The sequence below is a fragment of the Vespa crabro genome, chromosome 24 (genome assembly GCF_910589235.1).
Source record: "Vespa crabro chromosome 24, iyVesCrab1.2, whole genome shotgun sequence".
NCBI lineage: Eukaryota > Metazoa > Arthropoda > Insecta > Hymenoptera > Vespidae > Vespa > Vespa crabro.
The window spans coordinates 160,639-181,284 of NC_060978.1; the positions used below are offsets into that span (position 1 = coordinate 160,639).

General features: G+C 28.8%; 3 protein-coding genes across 6 annotated transcripts; 2 read left to right on the plus strand and 1 right to left on the minus strand.

Annotated features, from left to right (window-relative positions):
• Window positions 1-3,708: 3,708 nt before the first annotated feature.
• Window positions 3,709-7,414, plus strand: LOC124432155 (paraplegin). The gene is made up of 9 exons (XM_046980795.1): window positions 3,709-4,184; window positions 4,254-4,511; window positions 4,645-4,876; window positions 4,986-5,294; window positions 5,545-5,713; window positions 5,867-6,219; window positions 6,343-6,839; window positions 6,955-7,080; window positions 7,158-7,414. Exons 1-9 carry the CDS (start codon window positions 4,005-4,007, stop codon window positions 7,317-7,319), a joined length of 2,286 nt encoding a protein of 761 aa, XP_046836751.1. The 5' UTR covers window positions 3,709-4,004; the 3' UTR covers window positions 7,320-7,414.
• A 204-nt stretch (window positions 7,415-7,618) lies between these two features.
• Window positions 7,619-14,968, minus strand: LOC124432153 (exonuclease mut-7 homolog). Of its 4 annotated transcripts, none has more exons than XM_046980792.1 (14): window positions 14,838-14,968; window positions 13,491-14,578; window positions 13,284-13,424; window positions 12,848-13,032; window positions 12,529-12,767; window positions 11,888-12,069; window positions 11,583-11,771; window positions 11,292-11,489; window positions 11,059-11,208; window positions 10,020-10,298; window positions 9,783-9,931; window positions 9,354-9,701; window positions 9,092-9,273; window positions 7,619-8,978 (listed from the first exon to the last, which is right to left on the minus strand). In XM_046980792.1, the coding sequence occupies exons 2-14, from the start codon at window positions 13,639-13,641 to the stop codon at window positions 8,627-8,629; spliced, it is 2,745 nt and encodes a 914-aa protein (XP_046836748.1). In that variant the 5' UTR covers window positions 13,642-14,578; window positions 14,838-14,968; the 3' UTR covers window positions 7,619-8,626. The 4 variants fall into 4 exon arrangements, with proteins under 4 accessions (XP_046836748.1, XP_046836749.1, XP_046836747.1 ...); XM_046980791.1 differs by having other exon boundaries at window positions 7,621-8,978; window positions 9,092-9,282; XM_046980793.1 differs by lacking the exons at window positions 13,491-14,578; window positions 14,838-14,968 and having other exon boundaries at window positions 7,620-8,978; window positions 9,092-9,282; window positions 12,848-13,059; window positions 13,284-13,423.
• A 3,108-nt stretch (window positions 14,969-18,076) lies between these two features.
• Window positions 18,077-20,626, plus strand: LOC124432156 (uncharacterized protein C7orf26 homolog). The gene is made up of 4 exons (XM_046980796.1): window positions 18,077-19,157; window positions 19,244-19,865; window positions 19,941-20,239; window positions 20,329-20,626. The coding sequence occupies exons 1-4, from the start codon at window positions 19,079-19,081 to the stop codon at window positions 20,415-20,417; spliced, it is 1,089 nt and encodes a 362-aa protein (XP_046836752.1). The 5' UTR covers window positions 18,077-19,078; the 3' UTR covers window positions 20,418-20,626.
• The last annotated feature ends 20 nt before the right edge of the window (window positions 20,627-20,646 follow it).

A 20,646-nucleotide genomic window follows, 5' to 3' on the forward strand; every position in this document is an offset into this window, starting at 1 on the left:
TGGTTCTCTTCCTCTCGTTTCCTTTCTCTTTCTCTCTCTCTCTCTCTCCATCTCCTTCTCCCTCTTTCTTTCTCTATCTGTATGTGTGCGCGCGCGCTGGAAAAAGAGAGAAAGAGAGAGAAAGATACGTCACTTTCTCTCATCCTCAACGTGCCACTTTTCTCCCTATGCGAGATCTTCGAGGATCCGTGCATTTCGTCGCCTGCAAAAGAAAACATCCCAGTCTTTCATCGCAATTATTACTTTTCCGGATTTTTCATAACCAAAAAAAGAAAAAGGAGACATTGAGAAAAAGAAAGAGAGAAAGAGAGAGAGAGAGAGAAAGAGAGAGGGTGGAACTGTTATCGTTGCATTGTAGTCGGCGAATGACAGATCCCACGAGAGTAGGGCTATTATGACAGTGGATCTAAGTGGTACATACATACATTGAAGACACCTTCGCTTTTAAGGCTGTTCATTCTTTCCGTGGAACGTGAATATGAGAGCAAAGTAAGAATAATTCCTAGATATATCTATAGATCCATTTATCAAAAGGATAACGTCCTTCAATGAACAGCATACAACTCGCTGAAGCATACAACAATAAACAGCATACAACTCGCGGAAGAATCTATGCGTTCTAGAAAAATCCGCGGTATCCATTATATCCCAAATTTGATTTTGTTTTGTCTGATAACAAATTGTCTGATAACAAATTGTCTGATAACAAATATAATAATAAGAGATTATAAAAACATTAAGAATAGAGATATAACAATATCTATCATAAATATTGTCAATTAAGTTTTATATTATAAGATAAACATTTGCTGTGAGAAAAAGTTTCCTTACATTTCTTATTTATCATAAATCGTAAACAGTGGTAGAATAGTGAAATCAAAAAATAAATATACAGATTTATGCATATCATCTTTCAATTACAATACGTTATTATGACATACGTAATGTTTACAGTATACAATCCTATTGTCACATAGTGTTAATACATTGTTTACCTAGTTAACTTTATATACATCGATATGTCGATCCAATACTTTTCAGAGCTATTTCAAAAATAATAATATAAAATAACTCGTACATTTGTTATATACATACACATTTTTTTACTTTTTATTATTTTTTTTTTTAACATTATTAAATAAATATATACATATACGTATATATATATATATATATATATATATATATATATTCACTTAATTCTAAAAATTGTTATTATTTATAATTGACTAGATATTAATTCACCTAATGTTTATTATATTTTTTTTTTTTTTTTTTCAAAAAAGCCTTACGGTCACGACACGATAAATCAAAGTTTAACGAGCATATTTAATATGAAGTTCGTAAATAAATTGAACGAATTTTAATGCTTTAACAATCGACGTATTAAATTAAAATATGTAGGTATATCTATTCACATTGCTTTCGAACCATAGAAGAGATCTGAGTTTATTGCTTTAATCGAATATATTAAAAATTTTTAACTATTATGCAAGTAGAGAGACAGATATGTACCAACGCGAGAAAGAACGAATCTCAACGTACATACATAAATTCCTATGTTGGAATGACGTAGTGAAGAGATGAATGGAAACGTCGAGACGAAGAGACGACGAAAACGGTCGGAGTAGGGCAATATATGAATGAAATGGCGTATACGTAACGATACGCAGCCACCGTCCTGTGTTGCGTTGTTTTGCTTATTTTGCCAAACCTAACACAACATCGCTTGTTGTTTAACAAAATAATTGATTTTGTCGCCTCATATTCTCATACCGTACGTATGTATTTACATGTATATGTGTGTATGTATTTATATATGTGTGTGTGTGTGAGTGGGTGGATGGGTGGGTGGGTGGTTGGATGGGTGGGTGGGTAAGTTTGTGTATACGTATATGTATATGTATATATGTAGAACTAAAGCGTTATGAGATATATTGGACTACAATGTTATGAGCTTCGACGTGCTTTCGATGAGTAGAAGACACCATTACTCGACAATTATAACTACACGACTACTAGCGTGACAAATTCTAATTTCAATTCGCTTCGCAGTTTCATACCTAGGACAAGCAATAGTAACAACATTGTTCAATCATTATTTTTCTTTATTAAAATCGATATTGCCTGATTAGTGCCATCCGTATTTCTTAATGCGAATTTAACAATAAACACAAAATATTATCGTCAAATAATTATAATGTAAATACATATGTACATAAGTAAGTTAGATATATATATATATATATACGTCCACGGTTAATCGCAAATAATGTTGTTCATTTGGAATATAATTGTATTTGGATTGTTAACAAACGAAGAAAAAATTTCTAGGAAGAATTCTTTTTTTTTGTTCTTTTTTTGATAGGAACGTAATGTTGAAGGAAGTTTCATGGTATCATGAGTCGTGTACTTGAAAAAGTATGAACGAATGAGCAAAGCAGCGATCCATTAGGTAGGAAGCCCCGACTGACACGCCCCGACGCTATCAAAACACGCCTTAAAACTTATATTCCAGCGGGACGCACTTGTAGTAGTGGGAAAGCTACGTACATGAGATAAAATAACAGAGTGTAGTTAACAGGCTCGGGTAAAAATATTCCCGTTAGCTTACTCCACGTACGTTGTACATCTCCCTTCCACCTTTCTGTTTCTCTTCTCTCTTTTCCTCTTATCGCAGTCCGCTCTCTATCCCTCTCTCTCTCATTTCTTTTTTTTTTTTTTTTTTTTTTTTTAATATAATGCAGATATAACAATCTATATCACTAGCAATATCATAATTGCTGAAAGTGAGCGTTCATATTATTGATTATTGTTATTATTATGTTTGTTATTATATTTTAATTATTGTTATTGTAGTTGTTGTTGATCTTCTTCTTCTTTTTCTTCTAATTATTATTATAATTATTATTATTATTGTTGTTGTTTTTGTTGTTGTAGATGTTGTTGTTGTTGTTAATTTGTCCAATTTTAATCAGTACAGTCTTAATTATTTGTTTATATTTAGCAAGCAGCTATTTATTGTAGCATTTTAATTTTGTTAGATATCTTTGTTATCGACGGATAAAATAATGAACACAGCGCGCTCTAGCAATGGTAAAATAACAAATTGATAGTATCGTCGGAAGAAACTTACGAAAATAATTTATTCGAGTTTAATTTATTTTATCGAGATTTAATTATTTTTTATTCAATGTTTAAAATGCTTCAAAATGCAGACATGCGATCGAAATTTATGTTAAATCTAATGATAATTCCATAAAAGAACTATAAATATTAAATAAATTATTAAACATTTTTATGCGAATAAACTTACCGGACTACTTGTTTGATAACAAAACAATATTATCCGATGTAAAATAATTACCGGCGTAGAAAAAAATATGAAATAATATGACGACAATGATATAAGAACGATTTAATATAGAAATAAATGTCGAGAATCAAAATTTTTTCAAAAGAGATTATTTTAACTTTTAAGTTAATTAAAAAAATGTTTTTGAATTTTCAAATAAAACAATTTTATAATCGATAATTTTCTCGAAATTTCTACGAGAATTATCAAATATTTTTTTCGTATAGATACATTTTGAGCCATTATAAATATTATTCTAACATTTGAATAAAAATGGAAGTCGACCGTTTTCGATAGAGTGATCATTATTTTAATTGTTACTTATGTGTATAGGTACATGTATTAAGAACACTTGTTTACATGTTATCTCATCAATCGTTATGTATAATTTTTAAATAAGTCTCGTAAATCCAATTAATAAATGTCAATTCTTTTATTTCATGTGTAATTGTTAGACGTAAAATGTGTATTCTTTAATAGATAAAGATTACGATATATAAAAACGCATTATAATTACGTATATATTCCGTACAGTCACATGTGATGTCACGTCTACAAAGTTACCGAGTTACCGAGTACTCTTACGCATTGTTCACTATTGCTTTCATCAACCGATGCACATGACAGTTAAATATAAAATAAAGAAAAGATGCAAAATTTAAGAAAATGTTCGAATCGACATTATTTTATACCATACAAAATAATAAATTTGTCATCGAGACATGATATTGTCTTTAAACATGGAATTAATACAATTTTTAACCTCAGATATATAAATGCTAATGGGAATATTAAATTGAGAAGATTACCAGTTTTAGAAAGACATCATGTAAGTATCGTTATGATTTTCTATTAAACAATAAAATAATATAAATAATGAAAGTAATTTTGATTTTAGATAGTAAATAAAGCGAATAAAAAATGTGGCATAATACAATCGACACTGCTAGATTATTCTAATAATCAATGTAAATTATTAAGCTACAGAAATTTTAGTACAAGTTCTTCACATAATAAAGAAGAAGATAATAACAAATCATCAAAAAATAATGACTCAGATCCTGTAAAATACATAATACTGAGTATTTTGAAAATTGGTACAGTACTAGGATTTCTATATTTTATTGGAAAACATTTTCTATTGATTCCCAAAGAAGTTAGTATTAAATACTTTACTAATAAATACTTTACTAAACATAGTTTATTTAAAATATATATTTCTTGTTTTTATATCGCTTAAAAAATAGATAACACTAATCATAATAAATACTTTATAAAAATATAAATAGTCCACAGCAAATGTTTCTTGGCAAGAATTTGTACAAGAAATGTTAGCAAAAGGGGAAGTGGAGGAGCTTATAGTGTATCCATCAACTAATGTGGTAAAAATAAATCTTTATCCAGAAGCAATTATTAAAGGACAAAAATTACTCTTCCGTACATATACTATGCATATTCCAAATATTGACCAAATAGAAGAAAAATTAAGGAAAGAGGAGAGAAAGCTGGGTATAAAAAAAGGTAAGATATATAAATTCATACCTAATTTATCAATAATGATTTCAATTATGTGTACATACTTAATATTATAATTTACTGAGCGAATATTAATTTTACATATGTTTTTAAGAAAATGAAATATCAGTGATTTATAATCGAAATTCAGAACGCATAATGCAAATACTGAGATTCATGAGTCTTATTCTCTTTCTATATGCGTTATTCAGTAAAACGTCTGTTATTACTAATTTTAAACCATTTATGAGTAAATTGAAAAGTGCAAATTTTACATTGGTCGAACCATCAATGAAACATGGCAAAGGTGTACGCTTTGAGGACGTTGCAGGTCTAAAGGAAGCTAAAATAGAAGTTATGGAATTTGTGGACTATTTAAAACAACCTGAACGATATCAAACTCTTGGAGCTAAAGTACCTAAAGGTAAATATTTATTTAAAATGTTGCTTATAATATATATATATATATATATATATATATATATATATATATATATATATATATGTGTGTGTGTGTGTGTGTGTGTGTGTGTGTGTGTGTGTGTGTGTGTGTGTGTGTGTGTGTGTGTGTGTGTGTGTGTGTGTGTGTGTGTGTGTGTGTACATGTAACGTAATAAGAAGAAATGAATATACAATTGTAAATCAAAACTTTCACTGATCCAAATTATTTTCAGGTGCTTTATTGTTAGGACCACCAGGCTGTGGTAAAACACTATTAGCAAAAGCAGTTGCAACAGAGGCAAATGTACCATTTTTATCTATGAATGGATCTGAATTTATCGAAGTACTTGGTGGATTAGGTGCTGCGCGTGTCAGAGATTTATTTAAAGAAGGAAAGAAAAGGTATAACTAACTTATAATAAATGTCATATATAAGATCATATTTGTGAATACTACACAAAACAAAACACTATCATTTGCTAACATTTTATATAGGTTTCATAATATAATTTATTCATATTTTCATTATAATAATATTCTTGAATATGTTTACAGAGCACCTAGTATCATATATATTGATGAAATCGATGCAATTGGTAGAAAACGTTCAGAATCTTCAGTTCATTCTGCTAATGATGAATCTGAACGTACTCTAAATCAGCTTTTAGTAGAAATGGATGGAATGATATCGAAAGAGAATATCATTGTTTTAGCCTCCACCAATAGAGCAGAAGTTTTAGATAAAGCATTGCTTAGACCTGGCAGATTTGATAGGCACATTTTAATAGATTTACCCACATTGGAAGAAAGAAAACAAATCTTCGAATATCATTTAAAAAAGATTGCTTTGCAAGAAGATGCGTCTAAATATTCTCATTATTTATCTTACCTAACACCTGGATTTACTGGTATGGTATAATTCATTCTTACATAATTCATTCTTACATATTTAATAAATAGGGATACATTTTTTAATAATCATTTATCTATTAAATATTGTAATAATGTTTATGCACATAATAAACTGACAGGTGCCGATATTGCAAATGTATCTAATGAAGCTGCATTACATGCTGCGAGACACAAAAAAAAGATCGTTGAAGGTTCTGACCTTATGTACGCAATAGATAGGACAATAGGCGGTACAAAAAAAATAACTAGTACAGTAACACCATCCATGAAACGTGTTATTGCTTATCATGAAGCTGGACATGCATTAGTAGGATGGTTATTAAAATATACCGATGCTCTTCTTAAAGTGACTATTGTACCTAGAACTAATTTAAGTTTAGGTTTTGCTCAATACACCGAAAGTGATCACAAACTTCAAAGTAAAGAAGAACTCCATGAAAAAATGTGTATGATGCTAGGTGGTCGTGCAGCAGAAAATCTAATTTTTAATCAAATAACAACTGGAGCTCAAAATGATCTAGAAAAAGTAACAAAACTTGCATATCTTCAAATACAGCAGTATGGAATGTGTCCTACTTTGGGTTTACTGTCCTTTGATGAAGAATCGACTAGTCAAGTATATATATATACATATATATATATATTCAGCTCCAAACATATCTTTCAAAATAATTAATTTTATATTATTATCTATTTCTATAATATTCTTATCGTTTATTTATCTCTTACAGAGAACTAAGAAACCATATAGTAAACAATTAGGAAATCTAATGGATGCTGAAGCGCGACGATTAATAGCAGAAGCATATGAAAAAGCACAACAAATAATAGTTGATAATAGAGACAAATTGGAGAAAGTAAGGCTTTCATAAGTTTCTTTTTGTTAATGCAATTTATGATATATAATAAAATAATCTATTATATGATTATTCAGATAGCTGAAGCTTTGATAGAAAAGGAAACATTAAATTATGATGATGTAGAAAAGTTAATTGGTCCACCACCGTATGAGAAAAAAAATCTTGTTGAACTAGCTGAATTTGTCATATCTCATCAAATCGACGAATCAAATACTGTAAATCCAACATCAACATAATATAAATTGTAACATTGTTATAAATACTCATGTATTGTGTTAAAAACAATAAAATATACGTTTAATAAATTATAATAAAATTAATAAATAATTAATACGGTTTTTCATTAAAATAATGTAAGGAAATAGTCAATATTTTTGTCAGTATTTCTTGTCTTCATTACAAAGTAAAAAGAATAATTATATTTCTATAAATGATGATTACATTGTTGTAATTATTATCAGTATTGTAAACATGTTTCACATAACATAAATTTAAATTTACAATTTTAACAGATTCAAAAACTTAAAAAATTATTAGGGTACAATAACTCTATGAACAATATAAAGTACATTCCAAATTTTTTATCGCACTTTAATTTTTTTTTAATCGATGAAAAATATAAATACACGTTGAATTTGTACAATACATGTACAATACACTATATATTATTTCAGTAACTAAAATATATTTTGTGTTATAAATCAAAATCACATTACCTTGTACTTCAATAAATTTACATTATCTAATAACAAATTAGAAGAAAGTATTGTTTAACATACAAAGACACAAGAATGCGCATATAGAATTTCTTATATGCCCTATTTAGTTATTTTATTACATAAGATTAAAAAAAGTGTTTATGAGCAATTACATTATATATGTAACTACAATATTTCTCTTAATAAAGCATTTCTTTATCCTATGTCGTATTCAAGACCCCAGTATGACCTATTGTAAAGATACTTATTGCACCAATTTATAACATGTAAATTGTGGAGAATAATAGAATAAATAACGATTACTATTAAACAGTAGTCATTAGAATTTTTCAAATAATATCCTTCAAATATATTACAAATTCTTCAATAACACAGAAGTACAACATATATTTGCATATGAGTTATATTATTATAATCTATTCAACACTTCATATTTTCAATTCTTACACTATTGCAGTAACTGATTAATCAGTAATGATAAAACTGGGGTCTTTAAAGACAAAGGTGCAATTATACATAATAAAAAAAAAATGGAAGTAAAACATTCATTCATATTAAAACGATTTATAAACGCGAGGAAGAACGGTAACGGTATATTTCTATGTGACAGTATTGTTCTCTTTTTTTTTTCACATATAAACAATATACTTGAATCAGGGTACCAGTGACAGTTAAGCGTCTATACAATCGGCGCTGTAAATACTAGGAACAATTACTTATCGTTGGCTCGAAGTTGTTAACCGATAAGGACAATTTTGATTTGTGCTTCATATTAGTCCTCAAGCATTCTTCGAGAGTCTATCACATTTAAACATATATGCTATTTATTCCTTAATAATCAAGTCTTGAATAGCGCCGTTAAGAATTTGCTCCAAATGTATTCCATCCCAATATATATTTCCACAGTGTTCACAGACGTAAAATAACAATATTTTTCTCAATATGTTCAATGGAACTTTATCAATTTGTACTCGCATATGATATTTAGTTGTACACGTTTTAACATCTAAAGTACCTGTACTAAGATGCCATGTACGGTTTTGGTTTTGTTTAGTAAAATGATCCTTAAAATAAATTTTATTGACCTCTTCAAGATCTTCAGGGTATTGACTTGCAGCAGACAAAGGCTGATCAAGTTCATTATTGTGAAATTCATGCTTTGTTATATTTATAAAACTAAAAATTAAAAATAATTTTTTTTATTGATAATTCAATAATTTTTAATATGTTAATTTTTAATATTATGAAAATAAATGTATAGTTATTTTTATTAACTTATATATACAAACCTTCTAACAAGTTCATCCATTAAAGCTTTTGGAACTTCAACAAATTCATCAAAATTGCAAAATTGACATCGACTTAATATATCCTTTTGTGTAACAATCACAGAAAAATGACTTAAAACTTCACGCAATTGTTCATTAGGTGTACTTGAAATAACTTTATAACAATTTTCTAATGGCAGATACTGTGTAAACTACAAATTATTAATTAAACTATAAATATTATAAATAATTTATATAAAATATTATCAACATAAGATCTTACTCTTTGTGTAAGTAGAATTCTATTTTCATGTACTGCTAATTTAGCAGATTGTTCTCCTCCTTTATCAAATAATACATATAAGCAATCACATCCACACATACGTAATTTGCTTGCTAAACCTCCCAACATTGAATCACATACAGCACGCCAACTGTGCGCTGGTATAGGGCCAGAAGGATTTTGTGGATATAATTGATATTGCTTTTGTTTATTTTCTTGCTTAGTGAAATTTTTACGGTTTGAAGAATTGTGATATGTTTGTAGAACTTTCTTAAATTGTTTTGAATTATTACCATTTTGGAAATTATTTTTCTCGCTAGATAATGTTGATTGCATTTTTGCATTTGACTATTAACAATTTAAACGTATGACTAAACAATTCTCTTATATTGTTAATAATTCTATATTTTGCTAGTTTTATATACCTACTCTATCTAGATATTTTTTTGGAGTTTTTTTGAAATGTCTATGTGGAATGTGTTGTATCTCTGCACAAATATCTTGAAATGGTATATCTGTATGTTCACATTCTTGAGCTAAAGTTGTATATATCTCCAAAAGACAATAAGCATCCAATGCTGTCATTATACACATTGTTAATATTATAACAAGTGTGATTCAAAAAAGTAATATAAGAAAATGAATTGAAGAAGGCGTATTACTAACCAGCATATATTATTTGACTTTCCCTTAGTGGTCGTTGTTCCCAATTGGAAAACTGATCTGATTTATTTAATCTTGATCCAAGGCATAATTCAACCAACTTGCTCAAACTTTCACTTGTAAAATTTTGATCACCTTTATAAGGAAATTGAAAATTGTATCCTTCTACTAGCTTCCTCCATAAAAATAATACGTCTATACAACCCTGTCCATTAACTTTAATATTTGAAATAGCTGGTATATAATCGCGTATCATCAATATGTCGTTGGCTATTCCAAAACCTACAACAAAAACATATTTCGTATAAATATTATATTGTATATAATTTCAGATATTAATTTGTTTTCTTATTAACTGTTGTAAACATGATCACAGAAAGTAAGAGACATATAAAATTATCACTAGGAAAAGCGTCGTTTCATTATAACTTTTGATGGAAATGTAATTTTTCAATTCTGTTTGATGTTCTGTACGAATCACATTATTTTCCAAGTATTTATGTGTAACCTTTGATTTTGATTATAATAAAAAATTGACTTAACTAAACATAAACAAATGTTATACACATTTTGTGCATCAATGTGGAAAATGTTATTTAATATTTCAGACTGATTGTTTGAACATTTTCAAAATGGCTCTCATTTGAGTATAAATATTTTTATGTTGAAAATGAATGGAATGGCCAAACCAATTTCATTCAAATTTTACATATAATTTTTATGTGGAATGTAAAAATTTTTTGATGTTAAAATATGGGTACTCATAGCAATCGAGCCAATATATAAAACTGAAATAAGTGAAACGAGTGTAGCTACTATGTAGAGTTTATAGAATGATAACTTTAAAAAGAAAGGCGACCCACTACCTCGGCCGTCAATATTGCAATTGAGATTGATGAGGACTGAAGCTATCCGACTAGATATATTACTTTAAAAGTATAATACAAGTAGCATCAATAAACATATACATTATTAATTGTATATGTACATTATGACTATGTTGTACATCAAGTATAAACAAAACAAGAATTAGTATTCTTACCAAGTTTTAAGATATGTTTATTTTCGAATAATAGTAAGTTGAATTCTGACCAAAGATGTTCATGCTGATTTCCTATAGTAATAACATCTAGTATATACACATTTGTCTCTGTTGCTATTTGTATTAGAGCCAATTGGGTCTTTTTAGTACCTAAAAAAATATTTCTTTAAAAATAATTTTAAATAGATTTATATGTTTCTGTATATCTTGAAACAAAAAGTGCATTTATATACCAAAAGTTGGTTTCCACTCAGAATCAATACCAACAATTTGAATTCCTCTTAAACCATTATCAAGAAATTCTTCAAACAATCTTGGACTATCTATAAGCTTAATGGTATCTCTAGGTAATTTTAAAGTATGATAACATATTGAACTATCTTCGTGATTCCAATTTTCCTCTTTGCTAGTAGAAGCGCCCACATTTATTTCTAAATATTAAAATGTAATATGTTACAGGCACAGATGTAACAATTAATTAATTAATTAATTACATAATAACATTAAAACTGCAAATACTTTACCATCAGAATACTGTTCTGCTTGAAAAGAGATTGCCCATGGCCATTGTTCTTTAGGAATATTAAATGTTTTAGCCCAATATAAGCCTTCTTTTGTCTCACCTACCATAGATAATGATTTGACAGTTTCTAACTGTAATTGTATGTCATGTCCTACAGCTTCCCTTATCATTTCTCTCCAACTTTCAGTATCTACATATTAAACATATATGCGCATAAAATATATGTTATACATAAGAGTTATTTAGAAGTTACTAGTTAGTTACAAATAAACTAAAAAATAAAAGATACTACAGATATTAACTTACTTAAACTTCCGTCACCATATCGCTTATGAATAAGAAATTGTAATGCACCTTCATTCCGTCTTCGATTTAAGTTTGGACACAATTCTGGTGGAAGATTATATAGCTTAGCAAAACGCGCTATTAATTTTGTCATTGGTCGTATTTGTATTGTTCCAATTTTTACATCTGGTATATTATTTGTTCTACAATTATTTATACATTGAATACCAAATCATGTATAGATTAATATGTATAGCAGCAATAATAGACAACCAGTCAATTTCATGCCAGTAAAAGATTCCCTTTCTGTTAATTCTATCATATAGAAAAAAAAAAAAAAAAAAAAAAAAAGAAAAAGAAAAAAATATATAAATATATACTAGAAATGTTCATATATTTTTGAAATGTAACAATCAATCTAGAAATATATTTAGTGGCACAATCTATAGAACTTAGCTGTAAGCTAACTATGAGCTACATGTGATTCTCAATTCACATAAATATTGATTTTTCAATATGCATGACTTTAAGTAAGATTACAAATTGAGAGCCATGCCTTTCTGAGCATGCGAAAACGATCGCTTACTTGTCCGTAATACTTGTCATGAAATTGATTGGTACACTATTATTAACTACTATACATAAAAGTGATATAAACTTACTCGATATATTGTTCTAATTTATTATCCATATTTTTTCCTAGTGCCACTAAATTATCCAAGTACGTTACCAATATTTTCTGTATATTTGGATATTCAAATAAAAAATCTTCTACGACTGCTAATTTATTTTGTAAGATAAGAGGCAGTAATAATATTTCCGGATCGGTATAACACATTTGCAATCTTAACATAGTTGCATATTGTGCTGCTTCTTTATACCTTTTTTCATTGATTATGTTCTAAAAAGATGGATGATACATTTTATTCATAAATCATTCATAAAAACCTGAAAAATTTTATTTATAAATCATTTGCGTACCTGAATCATTTGCAAAAACAATTCTTTATGTTCAATAAAATCATATGTAACTGAGACCATTTTAATTAGTTGCATATTTTTTTGACGATTGAGCAATTTAAAAGCTGCTATTTTGAGATCAGGAACCAAACATTCTTTATAGCTATCCTTTCGAGGTACTAACCAATTTGAAAATTCTTCTATAACTACGATTTAATAGATGCATCAACCTTCTTTTAAAATAAAGATACCAGAAGTAGTATAGTTTTAAATATATGCATACATATATATATATATATATATATATATATATATACATATATACATATATACATATATATATAAAAAAAAATTTCAGTTTTATCAATAAGATAAAAAATATATATAAATTTAAACAAAATTGAAATTCATTAACGTCAGTCGCTGTAGAAATAATAATTATGCTAAATATACAAACCTGTAAAGGCAAGAGATGATCCTATTTTTGCATGTTTAAAATCTATTGTATTTACTAGGATCCTCAAAGTACTTAGATAAGGATTTGGAGCAGTATCAAAATAATCAAATAATGTTTTGGTAACTCCTTCACATTTTTTCCCTAAAAATGTCCACTTTACAGAAAGAAACTAAATATATAATGAACATTTTAATTTATTATGCTTACATAATTTCCACATATCATGCAAAGTATTTAACCATATTTTTGTAGCTTCATCTATATTTGTAAAGAACAATAGATCTTCTTCAATATCTTTTTGATAAAATGCCATGTGATGGCTAGATCCGTTTTCGATGCCTACCATCGCCTGCGCCATGATTCTTATACTGCAATATCGCCTCGTGACATGCGCTACAATTTTTTATTTTACGTTTCTAAAACGAACAAAAACTCGTATTAACAGAACCCAAGTAATTCACTTTAACCTATACCCAATATTGTCTTTATCAAAAGAAAAGAGTTCTCCCGTGACCTTAATTTATCATTTCCTTGTTTATTGTGTTCAAAAATTACACAAATCATAATCTAGATATTTAATTCTCAAATTACTGGATCGGGATTGGTTGTATTATATTCCCTATTTAAGGAGAAACAAGACCTCAAGTTAACATCTGCGATGATCAAAGCGCCATTTAGTTAGGAAATTCAAAAGGTTCCATCATTAAACAACAAATATACACCAGGACAATATAAATATGTAAGAGCGTTACATGGGAACATCTAACGTTATAATTGATATTAATATTATATTGTGTATTAAATAACAAGTCATATATCATAAAACAATTGGTTATGTGATTGTTCGAATTTCGTTACAATTCCCAATATTTTATTGATATTTTCTTGTAATATTTTAAAGCGTGTATTAAAACTGAACGATATTCTTCAGTTGCTTTCATTATAGCGAATTAAAAATTTTTCTGTGAATCGTTCGCACTTTCCACTAAGTTTGAATAAAATACTAAAATGAACACGACAGCTTTGATTAACGTTCGTGATTTGTTGGCATTAAAAAATCCCTAGGACGAACACATGAGCATAGCTTCGACCGAAAGTAATTTAACACGAATACGCCCAGGCCCAAACAAAAGAAGTAAAGGACCAGCACTTTCTTGTTTCCTGCGTTTTTATTGTTTCCTGCGTTTTCTTGTTTTCTGCGTTTTCTTGATTCCTGCGTTTTCTTCTTGTCTGGGTTTCCTTGTTTTCTTCTTTTCTTCGTGGATCTCGACCGGAGCGGACGTGTTTCAAGTGCTCTTAGGAATCAAACGTATTTCATTACATTTTTGCTGTATCTTTGTTGTATTATTGATAAATAAACATTTTCTCGTGGAACATTGTATCGTGCATGTTTGCTTTGAACGTGCCTGAGAAAATATTTTGCGATAGGAAATTGGACAAACCACGCGGACGTAGTTACGTTCAAACACGGTAAGGATTTAATAAAATTTTACAAGTTCACGCCTCGTGGGAACGCGGCATAATACTAATGAGATTTGATGATAAAAGACATACATGTAGTAGTACTATACTGCCAGTACTCGTATATTGCCAGTCTCCGTAAGTGAAGAAGGGTCAGCGAGAAAATGAGAGAGAAAAAGTTTCTACGTGTTTTAGCACGTGAATTAGAATCCATGGTGTCTTTTATTGAGAGTATTATTGCGCATGCGTATACAGTGTGCGCCTATACCGTAATATTTTCGGCATTTTCCCAACTCAATTGGCAATATAGTTCTATTACATATATGAACAAATACAAAGCTCTTCTTCTGTTTTCATCCGTATCGTTTCTCCTTGTCTTCTTTCTACGCTGCAATTATATCACTACCAGTTTGTAATACTCGCATTTGTTTTTATTTCATTCTTTATTTAGTCGAAGCATCACCCTCTGCAAGTTTGTAAGTTTTGTCTGGCAAGTGATTTAAAAAAATAAAAAAAAAAAATGTCAAGGAAAGGAATGTTGACAAGAGGTAAGAGGAACAGAGGCAATGCAAAGAATCTGAAGAATTATTGGAAGAGGATGAGAGAAGAGGGTCTTCTTCGTAAAAAGAAAATTGAAAATGTACCCAGTACGTCGGACACACAAACTGTAAATGTACAGAATTCAAGTACGGAATCTGTACAAGTAAATGAAGATATTTATGATTCTTCTCCATTATCTCCTCTGCATACGGAACGCGTATCGAATGTAAATAGAAACGGAAGTTCATTTCAATTGTCAGGCCGTCGAATAGTCGACATTTCATATTTTATGAACAGCATCCTTTCAATTGGAGCACACGTACCTTTTTATTGTACGATCGCAGATATGTATCCTATTTCAGAAGCCCGCAACGGCTTTGTTAGTATCATAAAATTAAAATGCCGTATATGCGGTTTAATTAAACAAGTTAAAACTGATGATACATCAGAAAAAAATGCGAATATCAATGCCGATATGGTATCCGGAGTGATATCTACGAGTGGCGGATATTCGCAATTAAAAAAAATTTGTACCGCGATAAATTTGCCAAGCTTGTCAAATAACACATGGGCAAAATATCGTGGTATTATATTGGAAACTTCTCAAGTAGAAGACAACGATTGCTCGTCTTAATGGACAAGAAGTTGATCGCAGTGGTATTCCTTGTATTATATAAAAAGATATAATATATAAAAAAATATTCTTAATATACACCGTACTGTTTTTGACCACCGTACGAAGTGTAAAGATAGAGCGAGTATTACTATAATGGTAAAGTAAAACTTGGCGAGATGAAACGCGTATCAATATTTTTCACGATATTGAATTAGGAATGCACATCATGTCCAATTTGATATGGGACTTAGATAATAATGTGGTCAAATTATATAATTAATATGTGGGAAAATTCATTGATGGCAAAAGAGTTTAATTTGTCTTACATGGCTTGTATCAAACTCGATGCTACGTGGTAAAAGTCAATGAAAAATTGTCAAGTAAAGATATGGGCATCTTTACTTTACAATATGTGAATAAATAAAATTGAATTTGCGATTCGCGAAAGGAAAATAAAAATCTTTCATAAATAAATTTCAATATAATAATTCAAACTGTTGACTGCGATTATGGACCAAAAATGCAGCTTGTCTTTAGGCACCCATTTTATGCTCTAAGAACTTGACATATGTTAAAGAACAATTTTTAGATTTATTGAAAAATTAAGATCCCTTGAAAATCGAACCTGAAATTCCATAGACAAATTATACCGGTTTAATGAATAGAGCAGCGTCGGAAACAATTAAATAATTGTTTTCGATGTTTCGAACAATATATAAAAAAAGACAATGTACGTAAAAATTAATAGAGTTAATTCGGTAGCGTTGCTTTAAGGAAAATAATAATAATACCAGGTGGAGAATTGAAAAAAAAGCCATTGGCAATTAGACGCTTTTTCCACCGACTACGGGTTCGATGTTTGAGGCAATGGTCTAATAATTCATAAAAAAAAAAAAAGTCGTTCTTTGCGGCTTCTCTCGGCGACACTAATTCATATTGATATGCTCATCGGAGTCAAATGCTCAGTTTCAGTGATGGATACGACCAATAGAACGTAAAAGAACTCATGCATCTCCAAGATAACGTACCAAAATTAAAAAACGCAAAATCTCTTTTATAAGTCGGTTTAAAATAATAATGTTATTTTATTAGGGTATCAAAAAGGAATGGTTGTCGATAAAGCCAAAAGGAATAACTGTTTTTGGTAAAGAAAAAATTGAAAAAAAGGCTTATAGTTTTTTTTTCGTTACGAGTGCTTTCTGCCCAAAATCGCTGATTCTCATAGAGCTCATAATCTTCTGATTCGAGAATCTACGCGTACTTTTAGAAGCACAATGAGCTTATGATTATCAATTATAGGTTTTCAAATAGTGATATGTTAACATTGACTCTACTGTTTTAACGTAGAATGTATGTACATAATGAACATAATATTTAAGTGTGTTTTTATTTATATTTACTTTTATTATTTATTTATTATTATTAATATTATTAATATTATTATTATTATTATTATTATTATTATTATTATTATTAATATTATTATTATTGTTATTATTAATTTAGTAGTAATAGTAGTAGTAGCAGTATTAATGATAGTAGTAATATAGAGTGGACTAGTCCTACAGGGGAAACCACTTAAAAAAAAAAAAGCGCCGAGAGTTCTACCTCATAGGTAGTGTGGAAACGAACTCATGTTTTAATTTTTATTAAAATAATATATAATATATAAATATTCATTAATTATTATTTTTGATAAAATAATCAATAAAATCTTGTCTTTTTCATTAGTCATTATATATTAGTTATTATATATTACTTATTATTCTGTATGCATTTGTCGTCAAACAAAATTGTATCGACGCTGTATTTAGTGCGAGGCGCACGTTACCATTAAAGAACATAAATGTGAAAGACTAAAAAATGTGAGTTTATCCTACTAGACTAATATTTTAACTTACATTAACACGATTGTTATGTTACATGTTAGAGGGATATAGACTGATACAGGATATGGACTGATACATTTAACATTTTTGCATACCTGTAAATGAATTATTTTGTTTTATTGAAAATATATTCTATTAATTGTCAAATAAGCGAAATCGATTGCCTTTTTGAAAATGAATATTTAAAAGAAAAGTTATTTCATTTAAAAAATTAATTTTTCTTACGCAGAAGATTATGAACCATGATATCATCAATTATTCTCATTAAGTCAGGAATTCGCCAGAAAAGAAAATGTTACGCATTCAAATTTTTTTTATTACAATACGATGTATAGCGATGTTTTTTTTTTAGAAATCTATTAGAATTGCAGTAATACTCTGTTAGATAAAAATTAATTTTGCTATTAGAATATATATTTACGAATTATTAAATATTTTTAATAAGCAATATTATAAGTAGGGTTCCAATATTTATGAAATTCTTAATTTTTTCACGAACATATCGCAGGACTGTATTCCATAATTATTTAATAATTCTTACTTAAAAAAACAATAAAATGTTTATATAGAAAGCTCAGAATAATACGTGTTTAATACACGTGAAATAATAATAAGAGTTCGCTGATTTAAACATTATTCTAATGTGAAGTTTAGACAATTAACAATTTTGTCCATTTAGTTTGTACGCGCTTAAAAATCGATCCAATATTTGTTCAAAAGACCCTATGGATATGAAAACTATGTAAATACAATGTCCTTTCTTCTTCTTAGTAATTTATAACGTTTTTTTTTCATATTTATACTGATATTACTTTACCTGTATATATTCGTTATAAGCGACGAAATTGTCAAATTTTACTATCATCAGATGGTGCTTCGATCACCACGGATTTCGTTTCTAAATCTTGTTTCTTCTTAACAAATCATCGTTCAATTTTTGTTACTAAAACATTAAACAGAATTTATGAACGTTTAATGCAAAAATAATGTAAGTTCATTTACGAATGAAAAAAAAGAACAAAAAAAAATGTAAAAGTAAATGTTATTATAAGCAAATAAAAAAAAATTCAATTAAAGAATTCATATTTTGATATTTATCAATGCATAGTTGGTATACACATTCATTCTTCTCAACAGTGTCATCTGTGTCTATTGTATATTATTTGTATTGTCGGATAGTTAAAAATAGTTGAAAAGTAAATCTTCATAAATCGATCTATTTGATAAATGCATATGTGAATATATATGTGTATATATATGTTCGAATAAAAAATATTTTTCTCTTATTAATGGCTGCGAATGACATTAAGCAAACTCTTAGAAAATTAGATTTTCCTTACTGTGCTAAAGAGGCATTAGCCAGAATCGGTAAGACAAATCTTTTTAGGTTACCGGTCGATGCAATAAACAATCAATTTCAAACTCATTTTTTCTATTAACTGTCCGTATTTTAGAAATATTATGCAGCAGACCCGGAAAACAAATGGATCTTCAAGGGGATCTAATGACAGAATTTATTTTTGGAGAAATAGAAAGACGTAAGAAACGTAATATGACCGTTGCTATGCAGGAGTTGCAACTTATCGAAGTTTTAAGTGACTTTTTTCAAAGTCCGGGTGGTAGTCCAGCAGTACGAAATGCTGTTTTTCTGTCATTGTTTCCAGCAGAAAGTCCAAGATATAAAATTTTAGGCAATTTGGTATCTCTAGCAATTGCTACTCAAAATAAAGCAATCCTTAATGCAACTGGAATTTGGATGCAGCAATTGGGTTCCACTTCATCTCAAAGCGTAGGACTGGCAAGGCATGTACTCAATGACTATTTTGTCCTTACACCAAAATCTATTGACAAGCTAAAGCAGCTTCCTGTCCTTGCCTCCCATTTCACCGCAAACTTACTGACGGCAATAGGTGAAGTTTATGAAGATAAAGATCCGCCTACGGAATTGCTCAAATTAATAGGAGAATGGATAGATGAAAATCCAAGTTTATTATTAACACCTTTGATGGACAATCCTGCATTGCCAAGCGGTGGTATACCTATGACACCAATAACACCTATAGCTGGTCTTTTCAGGTAATTTTCAGGATGTTGAATGGTTGGAAGAAGTAAAAATTTATATAAAATTAATAATAATTTTTTGTTTTTCAGATGGTGCATTTTAAGTCCATTACGCTTTGATATTACAGTCAATGGTGAACAGGAAGATCGGAAAAAGAGTTATTCCAAAATTCAGCAGTTACTTATGGACTCTGTATTGAGGTTGAAGAGCGGTGGGACTAACAAACATGCTATATCTGCACAACATTTAGCAGCTACTGTTCGAGTATTAACCACTACTTTACAGACTTGTACAAATATAAATTCTGCATTACGTGATTTAGCAATGGAGAGATTAGCTCAAGCTGTGAGTGCAGCAATGTCCGCAAATTGTATTTACGGTAATAAACGTGAGTATATTGCTAGTATTCAAATTAAGTCAATATAAAATATTGAAAAAACAAGTAGAATGTAATCATAAATATTTTAATTGTTATAGAAGAATTACTAGCACTGCTACAACCACTGTCATATCAACATTTTTTAATTGAATGGACTCTACAAACATATACTTCCAAAACTGCTTAATAAGTATTCTTTAGTTACAATTAATTTTAAAGAAAGTATATTGTTTAAGTTGATCAAGATGATGAATAATGGCTGATTTAGTGCCTAAATAAATTACAATCATTGTATTTCTATATAAACTTTATTATTCGTCAATGATTATAAGTAATTATAATCTTTAACTGATATATTGATATAAATTAACATAAAAGCCAAATTTTCATACCAGATTATTTATTATTTATGTCTA

Bases quoted from the DNA above. Each gene is read 5' to 3' on its own strand.
- LOC124432156 (XM_046980796.1), top strand. From the start codon at position 19,079: ATGGCTGCGAATGACATTAAGCAAACTCTTAGAAAATTAGATTTTCCT. The intron at 19,158-19,243 runs GTAAGACAAATC...TCCGTATTTTAG, and splicing joins AGAGGCATTAGCCAGAATCG to AAATATTATGCAGCAGACCC. The intron at 19,866-19,940 runs GTAATTTTCAGG...TTTGTTTTTCAG, and splicing joins CCTATAGCTGGTCTTTTCAG to ATGGTGCATTTTAAGTCCAT.
- LOC124432155 (XM_046980795.1), top strand. From the start codon at position 4,005: ATGCAAAATTTAAGAAAATGTTCGAATCGACATTATTTTATACCATAC. The intron at 4,877-4,985 runs GTAAGATATATA...TATGTTTTTAAG, and splicing joins AAAGCTGGGTATAAAAAAAG to AAAATGAAATATCAGTGATT. The intron at 5,295-5,544 runs GTAAATATTTAT...AATTATTTTCAG, and splicing joins TGGAGCTAAAGTACCTAAAG to GTGCTTTATTGTTAGGACCA.
- LOC124432153 (XM_046980791.1), bottom strand. From the start codon at position 13,641: ATGGCGCAGGCGATGGTAGGCATCGAAAACGGATCTAGCCATCACATG. The intron at 11,772-11,887 runs GTAAGTTAATAT...TTTAATATGTAG, and splicing joins ATATGGTGACGGAAGTTTAA to ATACTGAAAGTTGGAGAGAA. The intron at 10,299-11,058 runs GTAAGAATACTA...TTTTTGTTGTAG, and splicing joins TAAACATATCTTAAAACTTG to GTTTTGGAATAGCCAACGAC.